The sequence below is a fragment of the Microcaecilia unicolor genome, chromosome 4, assembly GCF_901765095.1.
Source record: "Microcaecilia unicolor chromosome 4, aMicUni1.1, whole genome shotgun sequence".
NCBI lineage: Eukaryota > Metazoa > Chordata > Amphibia > Gymnophiona > Siphonopidae > Microcaecilia > Microcaecilia unicolor.
This window is the reverse complement of record NC_044034.1, coordinates 152,995,114-153,007,196: the sequence shown is the minus strand read 5'-3', so window position 1 is coordinate 153,007,196 and position 12,083 is coordinate 152,995,114. Positions and strand designations below refer to the sequence as shown.

The 12,083-nt window shown below is 46.3% G+C and overlaps 1 protein-coding gene across 1 annotated transcript in view; it reads right to left on the bottom strand.

Moving 5' to 3' along the window:
• NUP160 (nucleoporin 160) overlaps window positions 1-12,083 on the bottom strand; it is a 121,787-nt gene that overhangs the window by 16,288 nt on the left and 93,416 nt on the right. Inside the window, exon 30 of the mRNA XM_030200755.1 lies at window positions 9,860-9,970. Within this exon, the coding sequence (XP_030056615.1) occupies window positions 9,860-9,970 (111 nt within the window). The remainder of the gene's footprint in view (window positions 1-9,859; window positions 9,971-12,083) is intronic.

Genomic DNA, 12,083 nt, shown 5'->3' with positions numbered 1-12,083 from the left:
GGACAACTTCACAGATTCTGTAATAGTGAAGAATATTTATAAGACTATTATGATCAACAGTATCAAAGGCATGGGATAGATCAAATTGAAGCATCAATATTTTGTTGCCAAAACTTAATTCTCTCCTAAAGTTAGCTAAGAGCACAGATTCTACCTGCTTGAGAATGAGGTAGTAAAAGATCATGTAACTAGAGGAAATAGTCTATAGATGAAGGGGTATTGTTAAGTTCTAGTCTGATTTTAGCTATTTTCTGTTTAAAATAAGTAGCCAAGTGGACGGCAATAGGTACGAGATCGGTTGAACTGGTTATTAGTTGAGTGTCCAATAAACTATTAACTAATGAGTAAGGTTTCCACGGGTTGACTACTGTATCGCCAATGAATTTGGAATAGTAGGAGGTTTTTGCTTTGGAGATCATACCTTTGTAGATTTTCAAAAGTTTTTTTTCCAAGTGATCCATTGTTCAGTGGATTTGTGCTTAGCCCAAATTCTCTCCTGTCTCCCACATTTATGTTTCATTTGTAAAAGATCATCATTGAAACAAGAAGATAGTCTTTTCAGATGAGATTTGACAGTCAAAGATGCAATAACATCAAGGACTGCTTTACAAGTATGATTCCATTGCTGAATGAAATTCAAGGAAGGGTTTGAGGTAAGTAATGTACTGAATGACTCATTGGACCAGAATTTTAAAAGGTCAATTTTATCTCTAGTTTTAAAGGAATGTAACAAATTTTGGGATTTGGAATGACAATTTTCTTCCAGTGCAATTTATGTTTCAACAATTTTTATTGATGACTCAGCTTAATGCATACATCCAGTCCATTCCGTATACAAAAGGGTGAACTGTACAACATTCTTACAATCTGGTAAAGTAACAGTTGTCATCAGTAATTTCCTCCCATTTTCTCCCCCCCCCTCCCCATAACGTTGCCCCTCCCCCCAAGTTTGCAAGTTTTGTGGTATTTAACAATTTAGCAGCTAACAGGTGTGATCATGTTGCTGTCATCCTTTCTAAACACGTTCCCGACTCATGCCCTAACCTCACCCCTTCCATTCTAATTGCAGCATTTGGTCGGACAAGCAACTTCACTTCTGAGAGGGGGCCCTTGCTCTTGTAGCTCTAGGGAAACAAAGAATGGAATAACCGGGTGGGCATACATCTAGAATAATAGGATCATCTCTTGCATGTTGCCAAGTTTCAGAGATTATAACAAAATCAAATTGGACATCAGTTATCCAATCTTTAATAATTACAGCTTTGTGAACAAGTAAAGTTGCTCAACAGTGGGACTTTAATCAAGTGGCGCTTATTACAAAAGGTTTTGGAACCTTTTTTTTTTAGTAGAATGCACAATGTTCTGATTGTTGTGATTCAAATAGCTAAGAGCAAAACCAGAGGGATTCCTTTGGTGATAAGTTGGTAACCAATAAAGATAATAATATCTTGTAGAATATATCACTGGAATAGCAAAACAGGAATCAAACCCATTAGTAGAATGAATTAAGTGTCTAGATAGAATGAGAAAAGAAATTAAACAATATGACAGGACTCGGCATTCTTTAAGGAATACTTTGAAACAAGCACTCAATGTCTGTGCGAAAGCAAATATGTGATAAGCATAATGAAAACAACATTTTAAAAAAGAGGCAGTTGTGATTTTATTATTCGGTAGAACAATGATAAAAGACCTAAAGGGGGAGAACATAGAGAAATAGCAATGATGAGAGGCCTCCAAACGCCCCTTTGGCACAACGACTCAAAGAGGTGGGCTGGTTACTATGGCCACCTCTGAGGCAACCGCTCCCGCTATAGAAGCGGAAGTGACCGGAAACAGCTGTGAGTTCAGTCAGCGAAATTGCGGCAATTTTAAAGCCCTAGAGATCGTGCAGGGAAGAAGCAAATCCAAATTGCTCAGCTTAAATTTCAAAGCACAGGGAGGATTCTGATGCCTCAGAGGTGGGCTGGTTACTATGGCCACCTCCTGCTGACGTCAGCAACTGCTCACGCTATGGAAGCGGGAGTGGCAGGAAACAGCTGTGAGTTCAGTCAGCAAAATTGAAGCGATTTTAAAACCCTAGAGAGTGTGCAAGAAAGAAGCAAATTTAAATTGCTCACTTCAAATTTCACAACACAGGGAGGATTCCTGCGTCTCAGAGGTGGGCTGGTTACTATGGCCACCTCCTGCTGACGTCAGCAACTGCTCACGCTATGGAAGCGGGAGTGGCAGGAAACAGCTGTGAGTTCAGTCAGCAAAATTGAAGCGATTTTAAAACCCTAGAGAGTGTGCAAGAAAGAAGCAAATTTAAATTGCTCACTTCAAATTTCACAACACAGGGAGGATTCCTGCGTCTCAGAGGTGGGCTGGATACTATGGCCACCTTCTGCTGTCAGCAACCGCTCCAGCTATGGAAGCAGGAGTGACAGGAAACAGCTGAGCGTTCAGTCAGCAAAACTGCAGGGATTTTAAAGCCTTAGAGAGTGGGCAGGGAAAGAAGCTAATCCAAATTGCTCAATTCAAATTTCACAGCACAGAATAAAACAGGCCCAGGAGGGTGGAGTTGGATTCTAGACCCCAAATAGATTCTGCAACACTGACTGCCCAAACCAACTGTTGCGTCAGGTATCCTGCTCAAGGCAGTAGTGTGATGGAAATGTGTGGACTGAAGACCATGTTGCAGCCTTGCAAATTTCTTCAATGGAGGCTGACCAAAAAGCTGGCGGACTGACTGTGGGGCCTTGTCCACTTCATGTAGTAGGCCAATGCTCTCTTGCAATCCAAGGTACGCAAGCTGCTTTCGCCAGGACGGGCATGAGGTGGGGGAAAGAATGTTGGCAACATAATCAACTGATTCAGATGGAACTCGGACACCACTTTCAGAAGGAACTTAAGGTGCATGCAGAGGGCTACTCTGTTGTGATGAAGCTTAATATAAGGTGCATCCACCACTAAGGCCTGAAGTGACCCTATGAGCTGAAGTAACAGCCACCAAGAAAACAACCTTCCTGGACAAGTACTTCAGATGGCAGGAATTCAGTGGCTCAACAGGATATTTCATCAGCTGGGTGAGAATGACATTGCGATCCCATGACACCGGTGGTTTGGCAGGGGGCTTTGACAAAAGCAAACCTCTCATAAAACTAACTAGAGGCATTCAGCTCTCAGCACAAGCAGGCACTTGCAGAGGAACTCTCCACCCTTCTAAAGGCCCATGCGGTCAAACCCATTCCACCAGGGGAAGAAGGGATTCTATTCCAGGTACTTCCTGGTGCAGAAGAAGATGGTGGGATGCGTCCCATCTTGGATCTCAGGGCCCTCTCCCCTCTCCAGTCGGTTCAAAACTCTGCTGCCCGTCTCATCTTCCGCCAGGGTCGCTTTACTCATACTACCCCTCTCCTTAAGACCCTTCACTGGCTCCCTATCCGTTTTCGCATCCTGTTCAAACTTCTTCTACTAACCTATAAATGTACTCACTCTGCTGCTCCCCAGTATCTCTCCACACTCGTCCTTCCCTACACCCCTTCCCGTGCACTCCGCTCCATGGATAAATCCTTCTTATCTGTTCCCTTCTCCACTACTGCCAACTCCAGACTTCGCGCCTTCTGTCTCGCTGCACCCTACGCCTGGAATAAACTTCCTGAGCCCCTACGTCTTGCCCCATCCTTGGCCACCTTTAAATCTAGACTGAAAGCCCACCTCTTTAACATTGCTTTTGACTCGTAACCACTTGTAACCACTCGCCTCCACCTACCCTCCTCTCTTCCTTCCCGTTCACATTAATTGATTTGCTTACTTTATTTATTTTTTGTCTATTAGATTGTAAGCTCTTTGAGCAGGGACTGTCTTTCTTCTATGTTTGTGCAGCGCTGCGTATGCCTTGTAGCGCTATAGAAATGCTAAATAGTAGTAGTAGTAGAAAAGTTCAGGATAGTTTCCCTGGGCACCTTCTCCCAATGATTCAGAAAAACGATTGGCTATGTTCTCTGGATTTAAAGGATGTATACACTCACAAATAGAGGCTTACCTTCTATATGTTGATAAGCACTGATTGCACTAAGATGAACCCTTTTGGAGTTGGTCTTGAGACCAGACTCTGATAAGTGTAGAAGGTATTCACCAGGGTCTATGTAGGGCAAGTATGGGGATCTAGGGCCTTGCTCTCACACCAGACAGCAAACCTACTCCATTTAAAAGAACACACACCTCTTAGTGGAATCTTTCCTGGAAGCCAGTAACACCTGGAAGACATCCTCCGAAACACCTAAGGAAGCAAATTCTAGGCTCTCAACATCCAAGCTGTGAGAGCCAGAGACTGGAGGCAGGGATGAAGAAGTGACCCCTTGTTCTGAGTGATGAGGGATGGAAAACACTCCAATCTCCATGGTTCTTTGGAGGAAAACTCCAAAAGAAGAGGGAACCATATCTGCTGTGACCAGTACAGCACAATCAGAATCATGGCTCTGCAGTCTTGCTTGAATTTCAACAAAGTTTTTCCCACTACAGGTATTGGAGGATATGCATACAGAAGACTTGTCCCCCAACTGAGGAGGAAGGTGTCTGACGTTAGTCTGTCATGGGCTTGAAACCTGGAACAGAACTGAGAGACCTAGTGTTTGATCTGAGTGGCAAAAAGATCCTAGGGGGTGCCTCACGGTTGGAAGATCCTGCGGGCTACGCCCATACTGAGAGACCACTCGTGTGGTTATACTATCCTGCTCAGTCTGTTTTTTCCTGCCAGATAAGTGGCTTGAAGAACATGCAGTGCTGGCGAGCCCAGTGCCACATCCAGACAGCATCCTGACACAAAGGGCGTGATCCAGTGCTTCTCTGCTTGTTGGTGTAATACACTGCAACCTGATTGTCTGTTTGGATAAGAACAATTTGGTGAGATAGCCATCTCTGAAAGCCTTTAGAGTGTTCCAAATCACCCAAAGCTCCAGGAGATTGATCTTAAGAGTCATTTCCTGGGAGGACCAAGCAACTTGAGTTTGAAGCCCATATACAGGAGCTCCCCATCCCAGGAGAGATTCATCCATCAAGTACAAGCTCTGGGGACACTTGGATGACATCTTTGAGACTTCCCTTGGCTCGATACCACTTAGAAGCCAGGGTCCATTGAGCTGATCTCATGTGAAGACGTGTCATGGATGTAACGTACACTGTGGAAGCCATGTGGCCCAGCAATCTAAACATCTGCCAAGCTGTGACCTGCTGAGAGGCACGAACCTTGGACACGAGACAATATTGCCTGCTCTCACCTCTGGGAGGTAAGCTCGAACCCTCTGTATGGACAGGGCGGAGATGCAGTAGTTTAAAATGAACCCTAGCAGCTCGAGCACCCATATAGTCATCCACATGGACTCCTGAGCACCATCCTCCAAGGTGCTCTCTTACCAGCCAATCGTTGAGATATGGGAACAGAAGGACTCCCAGTAGGTAGCGATGCTGCACCTGTCGCTAGACATTTGGTGAAGATCCTAGGAGTTGACATGAGGCCAAAATGCAACACGAGGTACTGAAAGTCATGTGTTCCTAGCCAAAATCGAAGATACTTCCAGTGGGCTGGAAGTATCAGTATGTGAGTATATGCATCCTTTAAAACCATAGAGCATAGCCAATCGTTTTTCTGAATCTTGGGAAGAAGGGTGCCCAGGGAAACTATCCTGAACTTTTCTTGAACTAGAAATCTGTTCAGGTACCTTAGGTCCAGGATGGGACACATCCCCCCCCCCCCCCCCCATCGTCTTCTGCACAAGGAAGTACCTGGAATAGAATCTCTGCTCTTCTTCCCCCAATGAAACGGGTTTGACCGCATGGGCCTTTAGAAGGATGGAGAGTTCCTCTGCAAATACCTTCTTGTGCTGACAGCTGAATGAATGAAGCCTCGGTGGGCAATGTGGAGGTTTGAGATGTCAATTGAGGGCGTATCCAAGGTAGACTATTTGAAGAACCCACAGGTAGGAGGTTATAAGAGGCCACCTTTGGTGAAAAAATGTTAGCCTCCCCTGACTGGCATATCTTCCGGGATGGACACTTACTCCGGCTATGCTCTGCTGGAGCCAGTCAAAAGCTCGTCCCTTGCTTTGACTGGGAAGCAGCAGGGGCCTCGGGAACATGCTGTTGACGTGAATGAGCACTCCGGGGCTGAGCCTGAGTAGGCTGGAGAGCAGAAGGGGTGTACCTACAATTAGGATAGTAGCAGGAACTCCTCCTTGGCTTGTCAAAAGTCCTCCTAGCTGAGGAGGTTGATGCAGAAGGTGACTGGCGGGAGAGAGAACAGATTGTATCAGTGTGTTCTTGATTTGGTCAGTGACTTCCTCAACCTTCTCTCCAAAAAGGTTATCCCCCCGGCAAGAAGCATCTACCAACCGCTGCTGAACAGAATGTTTCAAGTCAGAAACATGCAGCCACTAGAGTCTGTGCATTGCTATACTTTAAGCAGAGATCCTGGATGGCACATCAAAAGTGTCGTAAATGTCCCTGGCCAAGAACTTTTGACACGCCTTCTGCTGCTTGAGCAACTGGCGAAAAGGCTCGGTGTGCTCCGGAGGGAGAGTGTCAACCAAGTTTCGCGAGTAGACACTTGTGAAGAGCTGGTAGGATTGTATTCAGGAGATGAGCATTGAAGCCTGGTATATCTTCCTCCCAAAAGAATCCAGGGTTCTAGCTTCTCTGCCTGGGGGCACTGAAGCATAGACCCTGGAACTCCTGGCTCTTTTGAGAGTGGATTCCACCACCATGGATTTGTGAGGCAACTGACTCTTAACAAAACAAGGTGCACCGTGTATCCGATACTGAGTGTCAATCTTCTTTGGCATGATAGGGACCGACAAAGGGGACTCCCAGTTCCTTACGAGGACTTCTTGGAGTACCTTGTGGAGAGGTGCAGTCACAGGCACCTTAGGAGATGTATAGTCCAAGATTTAGAGCATCTTGGCCATGGGCTCATCCTCCACTTCCAAATGAAATGGAATGGCCTCCATTTCCTTTACAAAATATGGAAATGAAAGGCTCTCCAGCAGAGACCTTCTTTCAAGTGGAGGGGAGAGTTCAGAGAGAATCCGATAAGACTCATCTGAGGAAAAGTACCTGGGATCCTCCTCTGAATCCCATGAGCGCTCCTCTTTGGTGTCGGACAGTATCTCCCTATGGGATTGCAGAGACCGAACCTGCCTCGCTGCTGAGAAACCATGTCCTCGAAAGCAGCGTCAAGAAGTCGACTCCCGCCTCAAATCCAGTGAAGCTTCCTCCACTTACATCAAGGGAGTTCCGGCTTGGGTGGTAGCTGACCGGGGTCACAAGTGCTTAGCCTTGAATGGGTGGCAGAGACGGTTGGGAGGTGGGGCTAGTGCTGGGCAGACTTATACGGTCTGTGCCAGGGCTGGTGGTTGGGAGGCGGGGATAGTGCTGGGTAGACTTATACGGTCTGTGCCCTGAAAATGACAGGTACAAATCAAGGTAAGGTATACACAAAAAACTAGCACATATGAGTTTATCTTGTTGGGCAGACTGGATGGACCGTGCAGGTCTTTTTCTGCCGTCATCTACTATGTTACTATGTAAGTGGTGCTGGTGGCTGCACCACAGGCTGAGGACCAGGCCGGGCCACAACAACAGGTAAGGTAGGCAACAAGCACACCCAATACTGATGCACACTATAGCGTAATGCCATCCAGCAGCTCAGGGAGCAAGGCTCGGATGGGTTCATCAAGGCCAGACTCTGGGAAAAGCTGGGGTGCCGGCTGAGGCGAAGATTGCAGAACTGCTGGGGTTGGCGTGGATCTTGGCTGCTAGGAGACAAGTGCATCGACACCTCCTATATGGAGTGGGAGCAGTCCTCTCAGTGCCGATGTTTTTCGGGTGCCGAATCCTTCAATGCCCTGGAGCTCCCAGCACCATGTGTTGAGGGTGACAGATGACGATACTTCTTGGCTTTCGCCCAAAGCGTGTCACCAAGGCTCCTCAATGCTGACGTCGAATCCTCATGTTGCCTCTGGGTCGGGTCCGATGATGGACGGTCCCGGGGAGCCTGAACAGCAGGAGGCCTCTAGACAGGTGGAGACCCACTCGATGCTTCACTGCTCCCAGTGTGTAAGGGTCTAGAAGTAGCCATGCTTACTGGATGCTCCCGATGCCGGTGCAATGTTTGACGTTGATGCTGATGCCTCAGACCTCGATGCCGACGTCGAGGAAGCAGACTTGGTTCCAAAGATTCTCTCTCCTTGAGCATCTCGGGATACCTGGTCCTCTTCTTCATGCGAAGACAGAGAACACAGTTAGCAGGGCTATGGTCGGGCCCAAACTAGAGATATACTCTTCAGAATTAATTTAGGCAGGAAAATATTCAATACATTTTACAGGCTTAAAACACACTGTTTCTTCACAGAGCCCAATTATAAAGTAGGGAAAAATTGCCGGAAGGCACAAAAAAAACATCTCTCTAGACCAAGTGAAAGAAGACAGGACAAGAAAAACACCTTCTTCTCAAGCGGAAAAAGAACTGAGGAGACCACGCTTGTGCTTTGGGTGGTAAAGTGAGGCTCACGCTTCACAAAGCACTTTTTTAGTTATGGCAAAATGCCGGACCGGGTGACGTGGCTCATTGTCACCCACTTGTGAGAATATAGAAGCCTGCTTGACCTTGGAGAAAAACTATTTTATATATGCGGCAGGAACAAGATAGGATGCTGAAGACTTTCTAACTGGCAGCCAGAAAGCTGAGGAAAGGAGTGGGGGGGGGGGGGGGGGGGGGGGGGGGGGGGGGGGGAGAGGGAGCTGGCACTCAAACTCCAAGAATCCCTTTAGCTCAAAAACAAACAAAAAACACTTCTGATTTTCTCTTCTCAACTAGTCTCTGGTTCTCAAACTAGGCTAGGAGCTGCAGACTGTGTCTCACCATCTGCTGGAGACAGAGTCTGCAGAATGCCATTATAGGGCAGCGAGCTCACAATGCTTTTCTTTTCATTTCCATCTATTGGATGACAGACAACCCACAGGTTCTGGACTAGTATGGTGAGGACAGAAAAGAAACAATTTTGAATATTTAAACAGACATCTCAATCAATATATACTACTCACACAACTGGATGTGATCCCCCTCAGCAGTGTCCTGATAACTACCCCACTAGCTGTTAGCCCCAACTAGAGTTCTCTATAGGGCCATATTTAATAGGTATGTCACACCTTTCCTGTACCCTCAGTGCAGACACAGACGGTCAAGACAAAAAAGCATAACATACATTTCACCAGCAACATATTGATTAGCCTGAACTCTAGGTATGCCCACTAGTCCTTAACAGCACATTGGCATTAGCTCTAATGAGAGTATGCTGTCATGGTATAGGTGGGGGATGAGTTGAACACCTAAGTGATAAGACCAGAGCCAAACAACAACTCACATCGTAGAGGTGATCAAGGGATGATGGAGGGCTTTGCTAGTCATGAAAAAAATGAAATAGCAATTTTTTTTTCTGTTACAGCATCAGATGAATAAAGTCACACAAGTGGGAATCCCTAGTTAAGGGATGGTCCTGCAACTAAAAAGGTGGCTGCCAACTGGTAGACAATTATTTTTTTTTTTTAAGATAGCTTTTCTGTACTTACACATTGAGCCTGCAAATAGGTGGAAAAATGTGGGATACAAATGCAATAAATAATAATAACCCCCTCCCCCAATTCCTCTTAGAAAAATAGGCTCTAGGAGGCAAGTGTACTTATTTATGCTCTTAATAGTCAAAAATGTCAAATACAAAAAGACCAGTCAACACTATATGGCAAGCTCAAACCTCAATTTATCTCAGTTCTACATGATTTTTACCATTCTTTCAAATTTCATGGTTTACACTGGGAACGTCACCTGCAACAGCAGCTGTTGATGGATCATGCTGAGCCAGGGTCAAGCGTGTACGAGCAAGAATATATTCCTTCTCCAAATCCTTCAGTTCCAGAATCTCAATCTGCCGACTTGCTATGGACATGAGAGAAAAACAGTCTGGACATCTGTCTAAACTGAAAAGAGCTCCAAATAAAGAACAGCAGCACTGCTTAGTAACTTGATACACTGTATACTCCAGGAACTAGCTTCTAAGTGGTTTACACAAAACTAGTCAAGCTGCAGAAAGGAGGACGGAGAGAAAAAAAGAACACAAACAGGAGTGACGAGGAAACATCAGAGAGAAGAAATGAGTTTTAATGGCCAATTTAAATTTGACGTAAAGTGTTCAGATCTGATATGTGCAGGGATGGAGTTTCAGAGCTTTGGACCAGGATAACTTATAGCAGTGACATGAATAATGTCAAGTTGAATTTTGGAAGGAGGTGGGTCTTGAAGCAAGTCAGCCCCTGCAAAATATAGGGAGTGAGACGGAGCACAGGGAATAAGAAGGAGAGACAAGTAAAGCGAAGTTACTTACCTGTAGCAGGTATTCTCCGAGGACAGCAGGCTGATTGTTCTCACATGTGGTGACATCCATGGCAGCCCCAGGTCCGGAAAATCTTCCTAGCAACAAAGCTTGCTAGAGCCTTCGAGCGCGCGAGTGCGCAGCCATCTTCCCGCCCGTCACGCGAAAGTCCCGCTACAGTCAACTTATAAAGCAAAACCAAAGAAAAGGAACAACTCCAAAGGGGAGGCGGGCGGGTTTGTGAGAACAATCAGCCTGCTGTCCTCGGAGAATACCTGCTACAGGTAAGTAACTTTGCTTTCTCAGAGGACAAGCAGGCTGCTTGTTCTCACATGTGGGGTATCCCTAGCCCCCAGGTTCACTCAAAACAATAAACAGTGGTCAACTGGAACGGCGAGGACGTAACAGAGATTGACCTACGAAGAAACATCTAACAGAGTGCAGCCTGGAACAGAACAAAAATGGGCCTAGGGGGGGTGGAGTTGGATTCTAAACCCCAAACAGATTCTGCGGCACCAACTGCCCAAACCGACTGTTGCGTTGAGTATCCTGCTGAAGGCAGTAATGAGATGTGAATGTGTGGACTGATGACCACGTCGCAGCCTTACAAATCTCTTCGATAGTGGCTGACTTCAAATGGGCCACTGACTCTGCCATGGCTCTAACACTATGAGCCGTGACATGACCCTCAAGAGTCAGCCCAGCTTGGGCGTTAAGTAAAAGAAATACAATCTGCTAGCCAATTGGAAATGGTGCGTTTCCCAACAGCCACTCCCCTTCTGTTGGGGTCGAAAGAAACAAACATTTGGGGGGACTGTCTGAAGGGGCTTGTCCGCTCCACATAGAAGGCCAATGCTCTCTTGCAGTCCAATGTGTGCAACTGATGTTCAGCAGGGTGGGTATGAGGACGGGGAAAGAATGTTGGCAAGACAATTGACTGGTTCAGATGGAACTTCGGCAAGAACTTAGGGTGAGTGCGGAGGACTACTCTGTTATGATGAAATTTAGTAAAGGGAGCATGGGCTACCAAGGCTTGGAGCTCACTGACTCTACGAGCTGAAGTAACAGCCATCAAGAAAATGACCTTCCAGGTCAAATACTTCACATGGCAGGAATTCAGTGGCTCAAAAGGAGGTTTCATCAGCTGGGTGAGAACGACGTTGAGATCCCATGACACCCGAGGGAGGTTTGACAGGAGGCTTTGACAAAAGCAAACCTCTCATGAATCGAACTAAAGGCTGTCCAGAGATAGGCTTACCCTCCACACGATAATGATAAGCACTAATAGCACTAAGATGAACTCTTACAGAGTTGGTGTTAAGACCAGACTCTGACAAGTGCAGAAGGTATTCAAGCAGGGTCTGTATAGTAGTAGTATAGGACAAGAACGAGGATCTTGGGCCTTGCTATCACACCAGACGGCAAACCTCCGCCATTTAAAAGAGTAACACCTCTTTGTGGAATCTTTCCTGGAAGCAAGCAAGACTCTGGAGACACCCTCAGAAGCGAAATCTACGCTCTCAACATCCAGGCCGTGAGAGCCAGAGACTGGAGGTTGGGATGCAGAAGCGCCCCCTCGTTCTGAGTGTTGGAAAACACTCCAATCTCCACGGTTCTTCGGAGGATAACTCCAGAAGAGGGAACCAAATCTGATGCGGCCAGAAAGGAGCAATCAGAATC